Raw genomic sequence first — 22,728 nt, forward strand, 5'->3', positions numbered from 1 at the left:
TTTTTCAGGTAAAACAACACAGCATCTGAATTTTCAGTAATAAGTTTGAATCTGACATATTAAGCGTGGACAATAAAACTATCAATGCATGGAAGTTTTATCTGAGAATCTAAGGGCTGGTCCACACTAACCCCCCAGTTCGAACTAAGATACGCAACTTCAGCTACGTGAATAACGTAGCTGAAGTCGAAGTATCTTAGTTCGAACTACAAGGTACTTACCGCGGGTCCACACGCGGCAGGCAGGCTTCCCCGTCGACTCCACGTACGCCTCTCGCGGAGCAGGAGTACCGGTGTCGACGGCGAGCACTTCCGGGATCGATTTATCGCGTCTAGACATGACGCGATAAATCGATCCCAGAAGATCAATTGCTTACCACCGAACCCGGAGGTACCCTAACAGAGCTTTAAAAAGGTGAGTATTATTATTACTATTATCCATACTGTACAGATGGGAAAACTGAGGCACAGAGGTCACAGTGTTCAAACTTGTATGCATACATGTTGAAGCTGAAGTTTCACAATTCTGGAGGTTTTATGCTTACTGGGTTAATTTGCATATTTTATTACTATGCATCACCTTATTTACATACATGATATAAAATGTCCTAATGACCAGAACATGAGCCTGGTAAAACTGAAGCCTGGAAGGAACTTTGGGAACATAGGAACGTCTGGTGGACAGGTGACTCTAACTGTTTCTTGAGGCTCTGGCCCTTGCTGCTCCTTGTCCAAGGACTGGACAGGAGGGCTGTGATTGGGTTTCTAGCCCTTGATGGTGGCTGCTACTTCCCTGGTCTGGGAGGGGGATCAGGCTGCTTCCTGCCATCAGCTGGGAGGTGCTCTGGCTAGGCTGCCAAATGTCTAACTCGCTGCTCATTGCCTGATTGGGACATGCTGCTCTTGCTGCCAATCCCTGGTTCCAGCTCAAAGATGCCTCTGGCCAGGGAGAAATGACTCTAGTGTCACTCTAGCCATACCTCCAAGTCTTACCATGGAGATGCCCCCTAGAGCCACTCTTTCCATGGAGATGAAGCCGAGAGCATCTCTGCAGTTCTCAAGGAGATTTAAGGTCCTCCAAAGGAGCACCTCAGAAGGCAGCTGTAAACAGGAGCCTTCTGGCTAAATCAAGAGTCTTAACAGGTTTGTGTGCACCTGGCATCTGACAGTGCTGCCAAATCTCACAAATTTAGCATGAGTCTTTCAAGATTTGATGTCATGCGTGAAGCCCCTTCTGCTGGAGTCATATCAATATGTGAGAATCAAAGTTTTCATTCAAATAAAAAGATTCTAGCCTTCACGGTTGTGGAGAAAAACCCGACAATGTGACCCAAGAGCACTCAAAAGGCTCAGGAACCAGGAGGCAACTAAAAAGACCCTTTTTGTTTGTTTGTTTGTTGGTTTCAAATGTCCTGATTTTTAGCCAATCTCATGATTCTGGGGGGCCTGATTTGTGATTTTTGAATGCTTAGGTTGATGACAGCATTGGGCACCTCCAGCCCAAGAGACAATTGGGTGGGAGGGATAGCTCAGTGGTTTGAGCATTGGCCTGCTAAACCCAGGATTGTGAGTTCAATCCTTGAGGGGGCCACTTAGGGATCTGGGGCAAAATCAGTACTTGGTCCTGCTAGTGAAGGCAGGGGGCTGGACTCAATGACCTTTCAAGGTCCTTTCCAGTTCTAGGAGATGGGATATCTCCATTAACTTCTTAAAAAAAAGACAAGTCAAGGTTTTATGGGGTGCTGGTACCATAGCTCCCACTGACTATGATGCTGTGGAGTGCTAGCTGAACACAAGCACTCAGGGACATGTGTATGGTTGCTTGAGTATGTGAGGCATTTCAGAGTCTATTCCCAGAAAAGCTATGCACTCCCGTCACCAACCTGCTTCTTCTTTACACTTTGCTAATGTTGCTCTTTTAAGCAACACTGTACAGTTGTTATTATTATATGTATTTCTAACTGCCCACCACGTCAATATCTGGAACACACTTTACCTTGGGTTACCACCAACCGAAATGAGCCAGAGCCTCAGCTGGTGTAAATCAGTAGAGCTCCACCGAAGTCAACAGACCTGCACCAATTGACACCAGCTAAGGATCTGGCCCAATATCATCCCCAAAACCACCGGGAAAACACTGACCAAACATCTCTAAGACTAGGGATGCACAAATCGCAATCTGTGTTACTAGAGCAGAACAGGGCACTAAGTACATTTACACCCGGTACGATATTGGGAGGAGTTGCAAACACCTGTGAGGATAAAAGAATCAAAAAGTGATAAAAAAAAAGATGGAGACATGAGCTTAAACTAATTAAAACAGACTCATCTTGGAAAAATGCATCCAATACAGCAGGGGAAACGAACCAGAAACACAGAGAACAAGACAGGCTACTGCCAGTGAGTTGCAATAGTAAAATAGTTGTGCCGAAAATGGAGGCCTGAATAGAAATAGAAGAAAGAAATAATGGAGATATCCTATCTCCTAGAACTGGAAGGGACCTTGAAAGGTCATTGAGTCCAGCCCCCTACCTTCACTAGCAGGACCAAGTACTGATTTTGCCCCAGATCCCTAAGTGGCCCCCTCAAGGATTGAACTCACAACCCTGGGTTTAGCAGGCCTGTGTTCAAACCACTGAGCTATCCCTCCCCCTGATCTTGCCATTTGCTCCACTTGAATGCAGACAATTCTGGAACTGGTTCCCTGAAGCCCAGCCCAGGGTCAAAACTCTGATCTGCTTCCAAGTTCCTAAGAGAGAAGGGGAAACCCACTGTACAGATGGATGGACATTAAGGGTCTAGAGAATGACTTGCAGGAATAGCACGAATAAGCTGCAATTTATAAGAGACAGGCTAACAGACTGGAAATATCTACAAGATATTAACACTAAGGAGGCAGAGAACTTACTTAGTGATATACAAGAGATTTAACTAGGATAAACTGGATGAAATTAAGACAGGGAAAATTTAGGTTCAACATCAGGCAATCCTTGTCAGTGAGATGGATTCGGTATGGAACAGTCTCTGAACACAAATGGACCAGGCCCCATTGCTTGGGACATTTAAAATCAGGCTGGATGGAATACAGGGAAATACCCTGTAAGGAACAACTCTGTCTTGCATCCCATCCTTGAGATGTGCACTGGATGACCTAACATGTCCTTTCCACTTCTAGCTTGTATGACTGTATGACTGCAATGCAGCCTGCAGTCAGTGGGGAGCCTAAACAGAAAATGATGAACCTACAGGCTGCTCTAAAAGTGGGGACCTACAGCCAGAGGGGCTGGATTTCAGACTTAAGATGCTCCTGTGAGCATCACCGTTCGTTCTGCTAGCCAAAATGTACCTTCTGAGCACAGTTGTCATGGTGGGACATCAGGGGAGTAGTCTCTGAGATAACTGGGGCCTAGACCAGGGCAGGTTTGCAAAAAAGGGTCCAGAAGGCAAAGGAAGTATGGCAGCATCCCTGGGTTTTGGGAAAAGGGAGGCTAACCTTTCCAGTACTTCCACCTCTAAGCCTTCAAAACTCATTTGTAAGGCCCCTCAAAAATCCATGAGAGTGGTTTAAAAATCAGGAGTTTTTCAAGCTTTCATGTTTTCAAGCTTTTCTCCACAACCACGATTAACTTAAAAATAAAAGGTGGGGGGAGAATGCTGAGATTCTCATCTAAGCACATGCCTCCATGAGCTGCGGCTTTAAGAAAAACACCTAATACTGTGAGACTCACAATAAAATCATGAGAGCTCCAAGAGCTGTTACGCCTCTCTGCTTTTCCTTCATCTTCTCTCTGTTTCTCACTTTCATTTCACATTATTGCACTTGTGCGTATTTTTCTCCCTATTTTGTAAATGTCTCTGCATCTAATCCTCCCCTTTTCCCAAATGCTCCTTCTCATCTGGAGAGTTATGACTTTTAATACATTGGCAGCTGACCTCAGTGTTTGCTGCTCTTCACTTAAGCTAAGTAATGAGTAATGTAACAACCCCACCCCCAAAAAATCTCATTAACACACACACAGAAAAGTCTTGCAAATCAGGTTGCAAAATCTCTGGCTGTTTGAATTATTCATTGTTTAATCTGTTTTCAGAACTTTAAAACGTATAATATTGGGAAAGTGCAGGATAAGAAACTATTCAAGAAAAGCAGTTAGCACAACTGGGACATTCTATATGTTGGGGGAGCATCCTGGAACCCCCATATTCCTCATTTATATATAATTGTGATATTGCAGATAAAGCAGGCCATGTGAGGTATCAGGGGAAAGGTTATGATCTGCTGAAAGTCACTGTTCTATCTAAATATATATAACATTAATGCATATGAAGTTATGAGAATGGTGTTGTATTGTTATCACTAAAATATGCTGTGGGTTTTGGAGGCGCCCAGATACTAGCTCTCCAGAGACAATGACAAGGGAGGTAACCAACACCCAGGTGGGTGCTGAACAGACATCACCAGCCATTGTCCAGTAGAGGAGCTACAATTCAATGATCACACCTGCATGAGGCCACACCAGGGGAATTGCTCAACCTTGCTTGTCTGGGGACTCAGCAATGCCCACCAGACATGCCTGGACTTGTGTTCTCCAAGCACATGGGACAGAACACAGGGGCTCCATGCTTGGCCTTTCTCCTTCCCCTACCTATGCTGCAAGCAACAAGGACACTCAGAAGACTGAAGACTCCAACAGAGGAGACTGGCCCAGGTCTCAAGGGTGAAACCCGTGTACTATGAACTGCAATATCCAGTGCTTAATCTAGATGTTGCACAGACTAATAGGGTTCAGAGTTTAGACTGCATGCTTATATTTTGTTTTATTTTGGTAACTAACTGACTTTTTGCCTATCACTTATAAATCACTCAAAATCTATCTTTTGTAGTTAATAAATTTGTTTAAATGTTGATCTTTACCAGTGAGTTTTCTTGGAGCGTTTGGTAAACCTGCTCAGATTTACAAAGGCTGGCATATATCCACTTTCCATTGATGAAGTGGTGAACCAATTAATAATTTGCACTGCTCGTCTTGAGCAATGTAAGATGGTATATTCCTGAGGTGCAAGGCTAGGAGCTGGGGGAATTTGGCTGGTGCCTTTCTCTGTGTGATTTATGAGTGGCTCTGGGAGCAGTCATGCAATAGAGCTGGGTGTGGGGCTCCACATGTGATTGTACTGAGTGATATCAGCACCTGGAGGTGTTTGCTGCTTGTCACTAGCAAAGCATTGTGAGAGACAGCCCAGGCTGGAGAACAGTCCCATGGTCCCAGGCTGCACCTCGGGGATCCTGTCACAACAACATCTGCTTGAATTATTTATAGCAGCAGCTTCCGAGAGCAGGGGTAATGCAATCTGTATATATGTCATATAAGTGAAGTTTAGAGGCAGCGCTGCCTACAGCAGCCCAGAAACAGATTTTAGTCTAATAGTGACAAGAAATTTTAAAAGGTACATTTTCTTGTTTTTATTCAGTTGAAAAGTCAACGATTTTATGCAGCTTATGTCCCTATATGAATTCTCAGTGTCTCTCTGACTCTAATCTAGGACTGTCAACTTCATGACTTGGCCAATGCTGAAGATATTGCAAGATTATTTTTTAAGTATTCCTGGCTGATGTAACAGTCATTAGGAAAGCACTCTGCAGCAGTACATGAAGACTCAAAGGGAATGTCATGAACCTAGTGAGAGCCAGATTTATGTTCCATTCATTCATGAGTTTAAGAATTGGCGGATACAAACTTCTTGTTTTAAACAAGAAATGGTCTAGTTCAACCACATTCGCAGTTGGGAACCCTCTTCTCCAGTGAGGCACCGAAGCCAAGTTGGCCCTTTCTTATGAAAAAGCCGAATGTGGATTTTAAAATGGTCAGTCATGCCACAACCCATCTTAAATTGCTCCAACGGTTCATTACTCTCACTGTTAAAAAATTTACACCTTATTTACAGGCTAAATTTGTTTAGTTTCAAATTCCAGTCATTGGATCATGTTGTGCCTTTTTCTGCTAGACTGAAGCACCCATTATTAAATATGTGTCCCTCATGTAGGTCCTTACAGACTGTGATCATGTCATCCTTTAACCTTCTCTTTGTTAAGGTAAATAGATTAAGTGACTTGATCCTTTAATCATTCTTGCAGTTCTTCTCTGAAACCTCTCCAATTTATCAACAGCCTCCTTGAACTGTGGACAGCAAAACTGGACACAATATTCCAGCAGCAGTCACACCAGTGCCAGATACAGAGGTAAAATAAACTCTCTACTGCTCGAGATTCCCGTTTATGCATCCCAGGATCGCATTAGCCCTTTTGGCCACAGTATCACATGAGGAGCTCATGTTCACCTCCAAATCTTGTTCAGAGTCATTGCTTCCCAGGATAGAGCTCCCCTGTCTGTAAGTATGGCCTATATTCTTCGTTATGAGATGTATATCTATTTATATTTAGCTGTATTAAAATGCATATTTGCTTGTGCAAGCGATCCAGATGACTGTATCAATGAACTGTCCTCTTCTTTATTTAACTCCCCCACCAAATTTTTGGTCATCTGCAAACTTTATCAGTGATGATTTTATTGTTTCTTCCAGGCCATTGACAATCCCCCGTGGAACTCCATTGGAAATACTCCTGCTTGATCATGATTGCCTGTTTACTAATTACATTTCAGACCTATCAGCTAGCCAGCTTTGAATCCATTTACTATGTGCCATTTTAATTTTAATATTGATTTTTTATAAGTCTTGGAACATTAGGGACCTGCAATTACCTGAGTCATCCCATTTACCCTTTTAAAAAAATAGTTCTAATAAGGGAGACTTAAATCCCATTCACTTAGCCACAATGCCCACTAAGTGAATGGGATTTGAGTCTCCCTTATTAGAACCTTCCATATCATTGTCCTTGGCACTGATATCTAAAAATGGGGTTATTCGTCACACAGTTTCAGTCTGCCTCTGGTGGCTGGTTCACAGAGACCAGCAACCTTCTCCTGATCAGGGCTGGCTCTAGTGTTTTTGCTGCCCTAAGCAGAAAGACAAAAAAAAAAAAGCCGCGATCATGATCGGCGGCAGCTGTACCACCGCTTCATTCTACAGTGGTAATTCGGTGACAGGTTCTTTGCTCCAAGAGGGAGTGACGGCCCCGCTGTCGAATTGCCGCCGAACAGCCAGACGTGCCATCCCCCTCTTCATTGGCCACCCCAGACACCTGCTTGCTACGCTGGTGCCTGGAGCTGGCCCTGCTCCTGATACCAGCTAACGTAGCTCAAGTTGTGAAAGCCTGTGCTGGAGATGCGGGTTCAGATGTTGCTGATGCATAATGAGGGTACTTACAGATGCACACAACAGAATTATTTTCCTCTTTTTAAAAAACATAGGAAATTACCCTGGAAAAAGTGTCCAAATAACATAATTAAAACTGCAAAGTCAAGCACTTGTAAGTTAAGAAATACCAGAGTTAAGATTGCATTCCATCCCTGGTGCCTATATTATGATACAGTCTTTAATTACATGATCACGGGACTCTACCTTATTCAGCGCATAGGATGGATGGTGCTCAGATATTGCATCTGGGCTGTGTAGGGAATGAGGCAGTTCTGTAGGACCCCTACCTTATTTTCTCTAAAGTTGAAAGGCATGTAGAGAATGAGAAGGGGGACCACAGGAAGAGGAATGGATGATTTTGTGATTCAGGCTGTAGCTGTCAGAAGATTGGAATCCTTTCTCCAGCTCTGCTTCAGAGTTCCTGTGTGATGCGGGGCAAGTTATGTTAATCCACATTTCTCTAGATGGCCACTAACTGTGTGTTCCTTACCCACCTGGGTCCAACAGGAAGACACCTGGGACTGGGACTAGAAGTGCTGACTGCTCACAACTGCAACTAAAGTCACTGGGAGCTGTGGATGCTCAGTCCTGCTAGCAGTAATAGATTGTGGGAAGGAATGAACACGGGACTGGAAGTCAGGTAGTCCTGAAATCTCTCTTTGATAAATCACTTCATCTCAGTTTTCCCATCTGTAAAATGGGGCAAATAATACACTCATAACTTCAATGGAGTTGTGAAGATACATTCAATATTGGTTGGGAGTTTCAGATATCACAATGATGAGCACCATAGAAAAGCCCAACAGGAAATTAATAATTTAATATTTGGTGCAGGGTTTGGATGGAGGCACTAGATAAGGCAGGGGCCACACATGGAATAGTGAGAATGAAAGGAAATACTGAATGGCTGGCTCATTCCCTGAGCACGGTCCTTTCTCTGTACTGAATGAGGCAGGGTCATGTGGAAAAAGAATATGTGATCATGTAATTAAAGACTATCATATTACATATGCACCGGCAACCTCAATGCTGACACTTCCAGTTCAGAGCTTACTTTATAATACACTATCCTGTTGGTTGTTTTCCTGTTACATCCCCAGCATCCCAGCTCTACCCTGTGTGAATTCATCCATCTTATGCTCACCCTCACTTATGCTGACCAATATGTAACGTAAACCACTATTTCATCACCTTAAAATTTGTCTCTGGTGCATTTTAAAAACTAGTAACCTGTTTGCTACTTAAGGGAGCCAGAGTACTGAGGCAACTAGATCTATTGGATGGGGTACTACACTTGGAGTAAGAAGTTGTGGCTGCTATTCCTGGCTCCCTTTGTATAATCCTGGGCAAACTGCTTCCATTCTCTTTCCCCTCCCACTCTTGTCTATTTAGATTGCAATCTCTTTGGAGCAGAGAGCATCTCTCACGGTATCTTTGTTAGCGCCTAGCACAATGGGGCCCAATCTAATCTGAGAACTCTTGGTGCTACTTCAATAGAAATAATAGCTAATATTTGTTGCAACTTAATGCTGGTGTCAGGCAGACTTTACAAAAAAATTGTAATAAGGAAGTGGTCTCAGAGCTAATGCCTACAACAATAGGCAAATCAGTAAACTGAGGATAATTACATTTTTAATTTTCAATAGTTCTCCAGTAGAGTTTTCCAGCCAGGAGGGGCATGACTAACTAGTATGTGGTGACCTGGAGTCTCCTCCAGTATATGCAGAAGTACAGTGAGAGAAACTGGATAAAATTCAAGAAAGAAAACCCTGCACTTCTCTCCAGAACTGGCATTACCCCATAGAAACGGAAAGCAAAGAGTGTGACTGTACCGCATGCTTGTTCACAGACAAACATTCTTAATTACTGACATTAAGTACAATAACCAAGGCAGATGTGCTCTACAGCCTTCCCTAGCCAATCCCATGCCGTGTCCCTGCCCCATTCTTACCGTCAGGATTGGTAGTAGGATTGACTCCTTGTTGCTGCAGCACTCCAGCTGCAATAGAGTTGGGCCAGAATCTTTGAGTAGGACGGTGCTGGGATTTGATCTTCTTGGCTTTGGGGGCTGGATCTGGATTGCTCGCGTCAAGCATGGGCTGCAGAATGCGCCGTCGGGCATTGATAAACCTTCCCACGGGGAAAAATAGGAAGTTACTTGCATTGTTGAAGGTTCAGAATTATTACAAGGTTTTAGAATAATTAGCTTCTTTCGCTTATTGACTATCGGTAACATTTTCAAACGCATCTGGGTGATTTAGAAGACTAAGTTCCATTGACTTTCAATGAGACTTAGCTTCCTAAGGACCAGAGTTTTAAAAAATTTTAGGCATTGATCAGCCTAATGTGGCCCCCGCCTAGTGGAATGTTTAGCCCTAAGTTAGGCAGCTAAGTTTCACCCAAACTCCATATGGCGTGCCTGGGGATAGTTAAGTGCCGAAGAGAGAGATTTTCAGACACTGGCCAGCTGAGTGGGAAGTGCCCTACATTAGCCAAGAGTAAAATGCCCAGGAGAAGGGCGGGGAGAGCAGAGAGCTGTAGGTGCATAAGCGGCTCACCTGGTGCACCTGGCTGATGGTCCAGAGACAGATATCACCCACTGCTTGGGATTCTCAGCTGCAAACCCTCTGGGAGTTAGACCCCTAAGACAGGTCACCTGATTAGGTAGCCTGTGCACTCTCTGGCTATGTCTCCACTGCTCCATTGTGTAGACTAAAGGTGTGTGAATTGCAGAGCACACCGAAGTGTTGTGCTCCCATTGCCCTGTGTGGACACTCTAGTGCAAACTAAAAGTTACTTTGTGTTAACGTAGTCCTCTTTCAAACAGCACTATGTTAATGTGAACTAGGTACCTTTTCATTAGCTGTTAGACACACTTTGGTGCACGCTGCAATTCACACCCCTGTAGTCCACCCTGCAGCAATGTAGAGAAGCCCTCTGTCTCCTGGTCATAATCAATACCTCTCACATTGATCAGGCACCAAAATCCCTTTAAAAATCTGGCTCTAAGTGCCCAAGTCACTTTTGAAAAGGAAACTTGGCTCCTAACCTGCTTAGGGCTTGTCTACATAGAGAAGTTACTATGAAGTAAGCTAGGATGGGATTTTAAAGTGCAATAGCTGTTATGCATTAATTCCCCATGTGGACACTCTCATCCCACACCAAGAGTACCTTTTTCTGCTTAGTCCACTTCCAAAGTAGTGAAAGCTAAACCAGACAAAGGCAATGCAGAATAAGAGTGTCCACAATGGGACTTAGTGCAGAATAGTTGTTCGGCATTTGCTACTTCATTATAGCTATTCTGAACTATTTGCCTATGTAGACAAGCCCTTAGGTGCTTTTCAAAATGTTAAACGATTTCACAAGTAAGTACTTCATTATAACTACTAGCAATGTGCTGACTATTATCCTCTGCAGAAAAATAAAACACTAATTGTTGCATTATGTATATTTTTACCAGCAGGGGGCACTGGGTGATTGCAAATGTATACCAGCTACTGTGGCTAGAGTTTACATGATGTTACCAGGCATCAGTCAGTACAGGCCCTTGGTAGACTTAATCATTACTATAAGTAAATGTTATCATTCCATATTTAATCATTCTACTGCTCAGTTTAGTCTGGCATTATTGTGTCCGGCTAATGAAACAGCAGCAGAATGAAATGACAGAAGTAACAATAAACAGGGCCGGCTCCAGGCACCAGCCCACCAAGCTTGTGCTTGGGGTGGCACCTGGAGGTGGGCGGCGCGGTGCTCCAGCTACGGCCGCCGTGGAGAGCGGGGCCACGGCTGGGGCTCGCCGCCCTCCCCCCAGCGCTCTGGCCGCCGGGGAGAGCGGAGCCTCGGGCGGGCTCGCTGCCCTCCCCCCGGCGCTCTGGCTGCCGGGGACAGCGGAGCCCCGGCCGGGGCTCGCCGCCCTCCCCCCGGGGCTCCGGCCGCCCTCCCCTGCCGCGCTGGGGGGGGGAGGCGGCCGGAGGCTTTTTTGCCTGGGGTGGCAAAAAAGCCAGAGCCGGCCCTGACAATAAAACATAGTCCTGGCTGATGATGACCCCACGTAATGATAGTAGCCTTCAACTACCTGAAAGGGGGTTCCAAAGAGGATGAAGTTCGGCTGTTTTCAGTGGTGGCAGGTGACAGAACAAGGAGCAATGGTCTCAAGTTGCAGTGGGGGAGGTCTAGGTTGGATATTAGGAAAAACTATTTCACTAGGTGGGTGGTGAAGCACTGGAATGGGTTACCTAGGGAGGTGGTGGAATCTCCATCCTTAGAGGTTTTTAAGGCCCAGCTTGACAAAGCCCTGGCTGGGATGATTTAGTTGGGGATTGGTCCTGCTTTGAGCAGGGGGTTGGACTAGATGACCTCCTGAGGTCCCTTCCAACCCTGATATTCTATGATTCTATGATAAACAGTAAAGTACTCCTCAGGCAATGCTCCATACGATTACCCTGCTCCTCAGGCCATACATACTACACTCAATTCTTCAAACAGTGCAATACTCTCTGGATAAACAATCCCATAGTCCTAAATAATTCTACAGCTATTGATTTGTCTATATCTTTCTAGTTTGCCTGCCACTACGACATTTAGGCACAATAGCCCAAGGGCCAGATTTTTAAAGGTATTTAGGTGTCTAATCCTAGTGGGATTTTCAAAAATGCTACAAACTCAGCTCCAAGCTCCCCTCAGTATGGGCAGGTCTAGGCAGAGTTTCTGGCTCTGGCTTCACGGGCACAGATACTGTCTGGTTCCATTTCTACATTTCTACAGAGCAGGGCCCAGTGGGAGTTTGGGGTTAGGTGTGTACATGTTTTGAAAATCAAAAGCTCCCATTGATTTCTTTTGATTGATTGGTTGCCTTTGAAAATCCCACTAAGTATGTCTGCATCATTAGACCCCTAAGTACCTTTATAAATCTGGCCCTCAGGCTCCTAAGTCACATGGGCACTTTCAAAAAGCCTTTTCCAGGATTTAAAAGTTTCACTCAAGACTCAATTCATCCCTGATATAACTTCATGGACATCACAAACTTACACCAGCAGCAAATGTGGCCCAAGAAATGGATATGAGGTAAGTGACACGGAAGAGAGACAAGGTTGGTAAGGGAGTATCTTTTATTGGACCAGCTTCTGTTTAAGTTAGTTTTATAAAGAGTATGAGTCCAGTTCTGCTTTTACACTAGTGCAAAGCTGGATTAACAGCAGCACAACTGGTGGAATTGCTGTGGATGAACAAACTGGATGGTAAAACCTGATCTCAGAATGTGTCAGTGTCACAGCAGTGCAACTTGCACCGATGTGGTAATTTGCTGGAACTAAATTCAGCCCCTAGTATGAATGGGTACAATCTCTAGTGAAGTCAACGGGAGCTGGCCCTGGAAGTCTTGTGTTTGTGTTTGGCTACACCCTCCTTTTTGCTGCTTTCTCTGTTACACTGCCGTCAGCCCCCAGCATGTAACTGGCTCACTTTGCATACATACTGAATGGAGGAGCTGTGAAAGTTATGCTACTTTATGAGCAGTAAATAATTGAGAAGCTTGATTCTGGCAGAGGTCTGAGGGGTTTATACTACCATTTCTGTTACCATTAAATGCAGCCCAGAGACATCGCCATGGCCAGACTGCATTTGCCTGAACTGGATCAAAAGTGTTTTCTGGTTCTCCCGTGTTTCTCAGTTTGGCTCTGCTCTCTCCTGGTGTTTTATTAGTAAATGGCATCTTCGGGGGTCAAATCCTGGCCCTCGTGAAGTCAATGGAAGTTCTGCCACAGACTTCAGTGGGGCCAGACTTTGGCCCAGAAGAATTTCTAAAACTATGATATCTTCCGGCTACACTATGACATCCAATGTGTTATTTTTATTTCACTGTTGTCATGTTTGTTGACAGCATTACATGGAATGAGACTGAGGCTGTGTCTACGCTGCAGGCCTGAGGTAAGATTCCTCTGCTAATGTACGCCTACGCACACTAACTTGCACTGAGCTAGCCTGATTATAAATAGCAGTGTAGCCACAGTGGCACAAGCAGAGGGAGCGGAGGCACGGCTAAGCTGTGCCGAGTACCTACCCGCCTGACTCCGGGGGTGTCTGCACTCAGCACGGCTCAGCGGTGCCTCCTCTGCCACTACCTATGCCACCGTGGCTTCACTGCTATTTATAATTATATTGACATTCATGCTAGTTCGATGAGAGTAGCACAGTATGTGTACGTGAGCAGGGAATCACAGCCCTGGCTCGTAATGTAACCATAGCCTAGGCAAGCTAGCGCATCGCGAGCATGTGTGTGTGTGAATAGAGCAATCACACCCACCTTGCAGACGCGGGCTCAGTGATACTATTAGCTGATTAACAAAGACAAATGGAAAAGAGTGACCCGAATATCAGGTAAACATTAATATTAAATAAGAATGAAAATGAAACCTTTGCCAATGCCTCTCAGATTACACCTACAGCTCTGCCAATGCATCTCAGTCCTGACCTCCAGCGTTCTCTGTTATTCCAGTCTGTTGCCACACAGTTCTACCAGTAAGATACCTTCTCACCTCACCTCCAGCAATGATACGCCTGAACAGAGAATGGCAAATATGGGGTGGGTGAACTCCATTCAGGATGGAGGATTTCCAGAGAAGAGTCGCAGCATCATATTGCATTACCTGGAGCACGGTTTTAAATGTTTTGTGAACAATTTATATACAGATGTTTATTTTTATGTCTACTTTCTTTTTAAGCACCCGTGGATACAAATTCACTCCTTTGTCTTCAGACTAAGAAGAACCAACCTCAAACCATCAGGTTTGAATCTTGTCTCTTTTCCCTAGGAGCTATCTCCACCTTACTCTATTGTTCAGATACAATACCTCAAAAACATAGAAAAACACCTCTTCCTTGGGCTCTGATGCCAATTTTATTCTGAGAAATGGCCAATAAGGGGAGTTGCTTGAGTAACTTAATCAGCGTCCTGCTATCCGTGTGGTGAAAGTCGCAGGCTAGCCAGGGCCACTGAGAGTAGTGAGGTGATTCCATCAGTTTGATAACTATGAAAGCAGGAAAATTCCACAACCCCCACACTAAGGTTCACTCACCAGTTATTGACTTGCAAAAGTGTCAGGTTTGTCTGTGCTGCTATCTGCCTTTTCTCATCCTCTGTTGGGTAAGGGTGCTGAAAAGAGACAAATAGCATAATTACAGTGCATTACCTAGAGGAAGGCATTGAGGAGCAGAGGGGCAGGGTCAGCTGTAGTGATCTGAGTTTTACCAGGATGGGCTCTATTAAAGGGTGCCCCACCTCCGCTCTGGGTGGCTCAGCATTGCCAAGTTTTGAAGTGCTCCTTTCCATACAGTTGAACAGTCAGCTCCCACAGGAGTTGAAAGCCCCAAATTCGAACCCATTTCTCAGTAATATGCAAGGCCTCTTGTGATAGACACTAGACACAGTCAGTGGCAGCAGAGAAAAGCCAGAGCAAGGAACCTAGCTGAAACCTTGCCAGTCTGGAAGCTGTCATTTATATTAACATTAAAACTATTTGCATCGCAGCTGCAAAACCAGCCATCTGCATTCACCCTCTACGACCAATCCATAGAGGCACCACTCACAGTTTAGTGTGCTGGGGACTTTTAGAAGAAACTTTTGGGAACTTTATCTTGGTTTGATTATTATGTAAAAGAACAGGAAGTGCGCTTGGTTTAGCTCATCTGGTCCCCACTCATTTTATGATAATGAGTGCGTGTGATTGCTGGGGCATTTTATTCACAGATATGACCTAAATGCTGCATAAGGACTGCGGCACTTGCAATCAGTATAAAATGATGAACCCAACAGAATTATTATGGTAACTTATAGGAGCTCTGGGGAAGAAGCTGTATTGCTTAGTCCTGAAGAAAGGAGGCAAATTAACTGGAAAATTCAAGACTGAGCTTCAAGAACTCAGGTCTTATTGTGGCAATAAGACTGAAATGAACTATAGAAGCCTTACCTTGTCTGTGTGTATGCAGTATGAATGATAGGAAACTTCCTGTGTGTGCTACTTGAGTTCAATCACTTTAAGCTTCTAAACTCGTACATGCCAATTTTGCACAATGCATAAAATGAAAAGTGGCATTGTGATAAATGAAAGGGGGGGGGGCACTCCCTTTTATGGACACCCAGCCAGCAAGTTAGCTATAAAATCTCTATTAGTAACTGTTCTCTACTTGCTTTACTTGTAAAGGGTTAAAAAAGTCCATAGGTAAAAAGAAGGGAGTGGACACCTGACCAAAAGAGCCAATGGGAGGGCTAGAATTTTTTAAAATTGGGAAAAAGCTTTCCCATTGTCTGTCTGTTGTTGTTCTCCGGAGAGAGGGGACAGAGCAAAGACAGGGCTGAAGCTATGCTGTAAAAAGCTGTAAAACAAGTATGAAAATCTCCAGATCATACCTAGAACTACTCAATTTGAAACCCCAGATATGTAAGTAGATTGGGAAATGTCTAGAAAGATGCAATTGGGTTTATCACTTTTATTTCTGTAAGGTTTGTGGACTCCTCTGTGCTAACCCCCAAATGCTTTTGTTTTGCTGGTAACCATTAAGCTGGACCTCAAGAAAACCATTCTTGATGCTTAATTATTATATTTTCCTCTTTTTAAATCTAGCAATAGCCTAAGTTCCCGATGTATTTTCTTTCTTTTTGTTTTTAATAAAATTTACCTTTTTTGAGAATACGATTGGTTTTTTTTTTGTGTTCTAAGAGGTTTGTACATATGTTGTTTAATTAGCTGGTGGCAACAGCTGATTTCCTTTGTTTTCTTCTTAGCTTCCCCCCCCGGGGGGGGGGGGGGGGGGAAAGGGCTTGGGGGTACCTCACAGGGAGGAATTCCCAAGTGCTCCTGGGTCCAAAGGAATTTTTTCCTCTTGGCTGGTGGCAACATCTACCCATCCAAGGTCAGAGAGAAACTGTAATCTTGGGAGTTTAATACAAACCTGAAGTGGCCAGTATCAATTTTTAGAATCCTTGCAGGCCCACATCTTCTGCACTCAAAGTGCTAGAGTGGGGAATCAGCCTTGACAGGCATCCACAAACTGGATGATTAAATATTCAGTTACCCCATTTGGTGCAGGACCAAGCACATTTATGTCAATGAAAGTCTTTCCATTGGTTTGAACGGGAGCAAAATCAAGCCCCTGTTACTTTGTTTGTACCCACAAATCCAACTTTAGAGTGCAAAATATGTGTAGTTCTGTTGAGAGACCTGTTTGAAAATGTAGCTCTTAGCGCTTTCTGTCAAACCTTTGTAGATTTATAGACTCCCAGGCCAGAAGGGACCACTGTGAGCATCTAGTCAGACCTCCTGCATAATACAGATCATAGAACTTCCCTAAAATAATTCCTAGAACATACTTTTTAGAAAAACAGCCAATTTTGATTTAAAAATTGTCAGGGATCTAGAATCCACCACAACTCCTGGTTAATTGTTCCAGTGGTTAATTACCCTAACTGTTAAAATTATACACCTTATTTCCAGTCTGAATTTGTCTAGCTTCAACTTCCAGCCATTGGTTCGTGTTCTACCTTTCCCTGCTAGACTGAAGAGTCCATTATTAAATATTTGTTCCCCATGTAGGTACTCATTGTGTGTAATCAAGTCACCCCTTAACCTTCTCTTGTTAAACTAAATAGATTGACTACTTTGAATCTATAACTATAAGGCATGTTTTTTAATCCTTTAATCATTCTTGCGGCTATTCTCTGAATCCTCTCCAATTTATCAACATCCTTCTTAAACTGTGGACATTAGAACTGGACACGGGATTCCAGCAGTGCTCACACCAGCACCAAATGCAGAGGTAAAATAACCTCTCTAATCCTACTCAAAATTCCCGTTAATGCAATTGTTTATGCAAACTTCATGTCCAGCACATCTCAGCTTCTAACTCCTGAATAAAATATACATGACCCAATGAGCTCAGCAATAGCAAAATTTGAGTGAACCTCTGAGTAATGCTACTTTACGCTGGGCAGCTAACAAGACTGTGTTTCTGCTCTACTGGGCAAATACATTAATGGAATCACTCTCTTCCCTGAAGCTTTTCAGAGCTTCTTAAAATATAACACATTCTGCACTGGGACTCCAGCCACAGGCGCACTCATTGGATTTGTCCAAATCCAAAGGTTTGTGACATGGTTACAGTTCCTGGGTGCATTCTAGAAAAATGTGCCACTATGTAGTTTGTTTATTGGACCCTCAGAACCACTAGCCAAGACCACAGTATGGGAGTCACCAACTCCTAGATTAAGACTAATCCATTCCTTTACAAACAAAATATTAAAAAAATAGTTGGTTGGATTGCTGGGTCTTTTAAAACTGAAATAATAAAAAAGAAACATTTCAGGACATTTATTTGAATTACATTTTTCTGCCAGTTAGCCCAAGAGATGAAGTTACTTCCTTATTAATAATGGATTCTCTGTTTATTGAGCCATGGCAAATCTTGCTGAAGCTTTATAAAATGTGTTAGCTCACATGCGCAGCTTGTTTAGGACAGCATCCTGAAAAAGGCAAGGTGCACCTGCTACAGTCCAGTCTGCACATGTCCCTTGTAGAGGGATAAGGAGCATGTGTTTAGTGAGTCTAGCTGGGATAAAACTGTATAAGAGACATAAGCCGTCATCCTGCTTCATAAACCAACTTTTAAGTGCCTGGGCTATGAAGAGACATTCCCCAGGGCAGGTTATTCCATAATTGTCCATTACAAGATTTTCTGCTGTGGTATTTGCTGCTGGCCACCATTAGAGACTGCAAGGAGGGTAGACGGCTGTCAGTTTGGTCAAGTTTGGTAATTCCTATGAGCTAGGTTCACAATGGTAATTAGGTATGGTGATGCTGAACATTGCCATGCCTAACTTTAGAGGCCTAGAAACCCACTGGGATTCACAAAGCCTGAGCTAGGTATCCAGGCTCCCCATACAATGAATGGGGAGACACCTCAGAATGGGATGCACAAAAGCCAGCATGCTGAGCGGGTGCCACCTAAACTAGCCAATGGGGGATGGCAAGGTGAGGGGTGTATCTTAAACTCCACCCCTCTCAAGGAGTTCAATGCCTCAGTCCAGGCTGCTTGGTATTCTCAGCTGCAAACCCTCACTTGGGGTACGTCTTCACTACCTGCCGTATCGGCGGTAGCGATCAATTTATCGGGGATTGATATATCGTGTCTTGGAAGACACGATATATTGATCCCCGAACGTGCTCCCCGTTGACTCCGGAACTCCACTGGAACGAGTGGCGGTAGCCAAGTGGACGGGGGAGCTGCGGCCGTCGATCCCGCGCCGTGTGGACCCGAGGTAAATCGATCTAAGATACTTCGACATCAGCTACGCTATTCACATAGCTGAAGTTGTGTATCTTAGATCGACCCCCCCCCAGTGTAGTCGGTGTTACACACCTACACCACTTTTGCAACAAGCCAGGGGTGAGGGTTAGAGTCGAGTCCAGTGGTTAGAGCACTCATGTGGGAAGTGGGAGAGCCTTGGTTCAAGTCCTCCCTTTGCCAGAGGGAGAAGAAAGCATTTGAACAGGGCTTTACTCCCTCTTGGGTGGGTGTTCTGACCACTAGGCATTAGGATTTTCTGATGTGGGCCTCCATCAGTCCCTCCTATTGAAGCTAATTTAAAAAGTCATTGGAACAGGGGGACTGGATCCCCCGTCTCCCAGGGGAGTGCTCTAACTACCAGGCTCCAGAATTGTTCTTGTGCTTGGGCATGCTTCCTCTCCAGCCCAACAATTCTTTCTCCTCGATGGTACAGTTTCAACAGGAGAGACTGAGACTGAGCCCCATTTCTGCCCCTTCCCCAAATGACCTATAGACCAGTGGTTAGGACATGCACCTCCGAGGTAGAAAATCCCTTCTCTCCATCAGGCAGAGGGAGGACTCTCCCCAATCCACTGGACTAAAAGTCAGAAGGGAGGTCCTTGTCCCCCCAGCTGTTTTGTGGAAGAATGCCTATCAGGTCCCAATCTTGTAGGCAGCCTCTGAGTCCACTTACTAGATCAGGCCCTGCAGGTGAGTTAGATGGAGGAACACCTATCTTCTCCCAGTTCATCCATCATTATTGGGCTTAGGTGTCCAGCAGTGCACATGCGCAGAAGCAGAAACATAAGCCCATAGGGAATTTTACTGCAAAAAATCTAGGTGCCAAGTGAGTTTAGTACTTAAAGGGTTTGGAAGAAGCTGGGTGGGGGGCTCTGTGAATCCCAGTGGTGTCTGATTCTGGGATTTATGTCCCCTTAAAGGGACAGTTGGTAGCCTACATCCTTTTGTGAATCTAGCCCTGTATTCCTAAACCGGTGGTATTCTGGTGAGAAAGTTACATCAGTGTGTAGAGAGTGAGTGCCAGTGTGCATGTGCTTAGTGCCTGGCAGAACATGATCAGATGGGAGAAAGGGAGAGCCAGGAGGAGGATGGGGCTGGGTTGGGTTGCAAGACAGGAATGGAATTGGATGAGTTAGGGATGGGTTCAGCAGGAGAAACAGCCAAACTTTGTGAAATTTTGCCACTGACCGGAGCGATTCAAATGAATCTCAGCTCATGGGACGTACTTGCTAAAATAAAATAAACACCACGTGGTACAAAACTGGAAACGTCACTACAAAATAAACTTGATGAAAGAACTTATTTTTGTGTAATACTTATTTTCCCTGAAACCTGTTATTCCGCAAATGAGCCAGCGGAGGGCAGTAGTTACCCTGCTCTGTGCTGGTGAAAGGTCAGAGGACTGATTTAGCAAAATTATTCACTAAATGACAAGTTTAAGTAAATATTGATTTAAGGATTGCCAGCATACAAACTTCTGAACCACATACGATGATTCATCTGTTTAAAATTATAACAGCTCCTAGCAACTAGACAGAATACCCAATGGTCATGGCGGGTCTAGCAGCTCAGATGGTCCATGATCCACATTTCTCTCAAAACAGAAGCTCTAGACAGCTTGTTTTCCCCACAGCCTCCCAACTTCAGAATTGGGATATTTATCCATGTTCTTCGGCGGATGCCCAGGTCCAACCTACATTACTTTGAAATAAGATTGATAGGAAATCTATATGAGATGTGCCACATTTAATCCACAGGAGCTCTTCTGTGTGTCCTGTAAAGCACATGTATTGTTGGGACAGTCAGATTAAAAACAGAGTAATTCATGTGGTGTACTGATGGGAGACTGCTAGTCTCAGTGCTAGAGAACTGCTCCTTAAGGAACCTCACGGAATGCTACTTTCCAGTTCATTTTTGGACATCACGCCACAGGCCTGAGAGTGTTGTATGCTGGAGAGACAAGAGCAGGGAAGGGCTAAAGGAGGGTTGACAGATGTATGTCTCTGTTTAGAACTCACCAGCACACAGTGACCAACCGTTACTATGCAAGCCTCAGGCGAATCCCATTTAGTAAAAGCTGATCTTGATTTACAGCCTCCAATGGAAGCAACTAAATATTAGAGAAGCCAAAGCTTCTAATCTAAACTACACAGCAAGTACTAGATTGACTTTCTTTCACACCAGAGGCTTTTTGCTAGGTTATCTGGTGCTTAAAAGAGAAAAAGTGCTAATCAGGCGTGGGACCATTGGCTTAGGGCAGGGGACGTCAATTATTTTTTGTCAAGGTCCAAATTTCTTGGTCAAGGTATAGTCAAGGTCCAGACCTCCACCCAGCTCCCCTCCCCAACTCTCCCAATTGTTCCCCCAAGCTCCCTGATCACCCGCCAGCTCCCCGCCCGGAAAGTAAGATGCACGGGGCTGGCCCAAGCCACCCGGTGTTCCCACTCACCCTCCCGCAAACATTCATCCATGCCCCCAGTTGAGCCAAGTAGCAGAGCTGGGGGTGGGATCTGGGCAGCAAAGCAGGGTGTGAGTGTGCAAGTGTGTGTGAATACTTCTGAGCTTGGAACCAGGAGGTGAAGCTGTTGGACTATGATCCAGCAAGCAGTGCGATACCCCTTTGGGGACTGGGATAGCAGAGAGTCAGGACGGAGGCTCCGGGTAGTGGGAGGGACCAAGGAAACTCCAGATAGTAGCACTGGGGAGATGGGGGAGGCAGGATGTGGCAGAAGCAGGTGACTGGAGGTGGACTGGGGCGGGAAAGAGGCCAGTTGAGAGGTGTGGGGGGAACTGGAGAGGGCTCCACAGACTGGCCCCAAAGGACAGAGGGTGGGGAGGACACAAAGCCGGGGGTGGGACTCTGGGGACCACCTGGAGGTGGGGGGTCATGAGGCCAGGGAGGGGCTCAGGAGGGGGGGGGGGCATGCTGCTTTCAGTTCCCCAGCACAAACGGATGCTGCAGGACCCCATCAGGCACTTATGAGCTGGCTTGCCTTATTGGGCCCACAAATTGCAGCTCCATGGCCCAGCTGGCCCCACCATCTCCACAGAAAGCAGATAAGAATTTGAACTAGGGCCCCTACAGTGCTGCCCTCTGATTGGCTGCAGAGTGAGCATGAGACACCCTATTGCTCCCTGATTGGAGGGGCAGGGCTTAGTGGAGACACATTAGGCTGCCTGCTGGGGTGGATGTGTAAATACTCCACACACACCCCAAAATGTAACCACTCACCCCCCCAATCCTGCACTGCTTGTGTTGGTGCAACAGAAAATAAACTTTCTATAGGTTTTTTGGATTCTCCTATAGAAAAGTAGGCATTTTCTAATGAATTCTATGGGTTTTTACAAATTTCTGTTTCTAATACAACAGCATGGGTTCATTTCTAGAAGGCCTTGTTGGTCTAATCTCAATTCAATGCTATAGGATTGTTCCATAAAGGCGTCAGTTGGGCTAAACAACCCAGGATTTTAGGCTCAGTTGTGCCACCAAGAAGTCTATGAAGGTAGAATACGATTTACATTGGCCCTATCTCTAAAGATCCATACCCTGCAACAAAGAGCTGACAAGCTAAGGGTGTTCTGGGTAGAATATGATGAACACTGATAAAGTGACAATGTGCTAGTTTACAGAGCTGGGCTGCAACCAAAATCCTGCATCTAAACTCCCTTGAATTTTGGCTACGTATGGAGCTACACCTGGCAGTGGGCCATTGGTAGCTTGGGCCTGTCTTTAATCAGACAGGAGTAGTGTCACCCAATTTTATAGTGCCTAGATTTTAATGCCAGAGAAGACAATATGAATCACCTAGTCTGACCTCCTGTGTAACACAGGCCAGAGAATTTCACCCAGTGATTCTTGCATTGAACCCATATTGTGTGGTTGAGTTCTGTTATTAAGGGTACGTATCGGCGGGTAGCGATCGATTTATCGGGGATCGATATATCGCGTCTCGTTAAGATGCGATGTATCGATCCCCAAACGCACTCCTCGTCGACTCCGGAACTCCACCGGAGCGAGCGGCGGTAGCAGAGTCGACGGGGGAGCCGCGGCCGTCGATCCCGCGCCGTGTGGACCCCA

General features: G+C 44.9%; 1 protein-coding gene across 6 annotated transcripts in view; it reads right to left on the reverse strand.

Moving 5' to 3' along the window:
- Positions 1 to 22,728, reverse strand: part of PKNOX2 (PBX/knotted 1 homeobox 2) — a 645,653-nt gene that overhangs the window by 3,376 nt on the left and 619,549 nt on the right. For all 6 annotated transcript variants that reach the window (XM_034754698.1, XM_034754693.1, XM_034754697.1 and 3 more), the window contains 2 exons: positions 14,387 to 14,463; positions 9,262 to 9,440 (listed from right to left, as the gene is read on the reverse strand). In XM_034754698.1, the coding sequence (XP_034610589.1) occupies positions 9,262 to 9,440; positions 14,387 to 14,463 (256 nt within the window). The remainder of the gene's footprint in view (positions 1 to 9,261; positions 9,441 to 14,386; positions 14,464 to 22,728) is intronic.

Source organism: Trachemys scripta, chromosome 21 (assembly GCF_013100865.1).
Source record: "Trachemys scripta elegans isolate TJP31775 chromosome 21, CAS_Tse_1.0, whole genome shotgun sequence".
Classification (NCBI taxonomy): Eukaryota; Metazoa; Chordata; order Testudines; family Emydidae; genus Trachemys; species Trachemys scripta.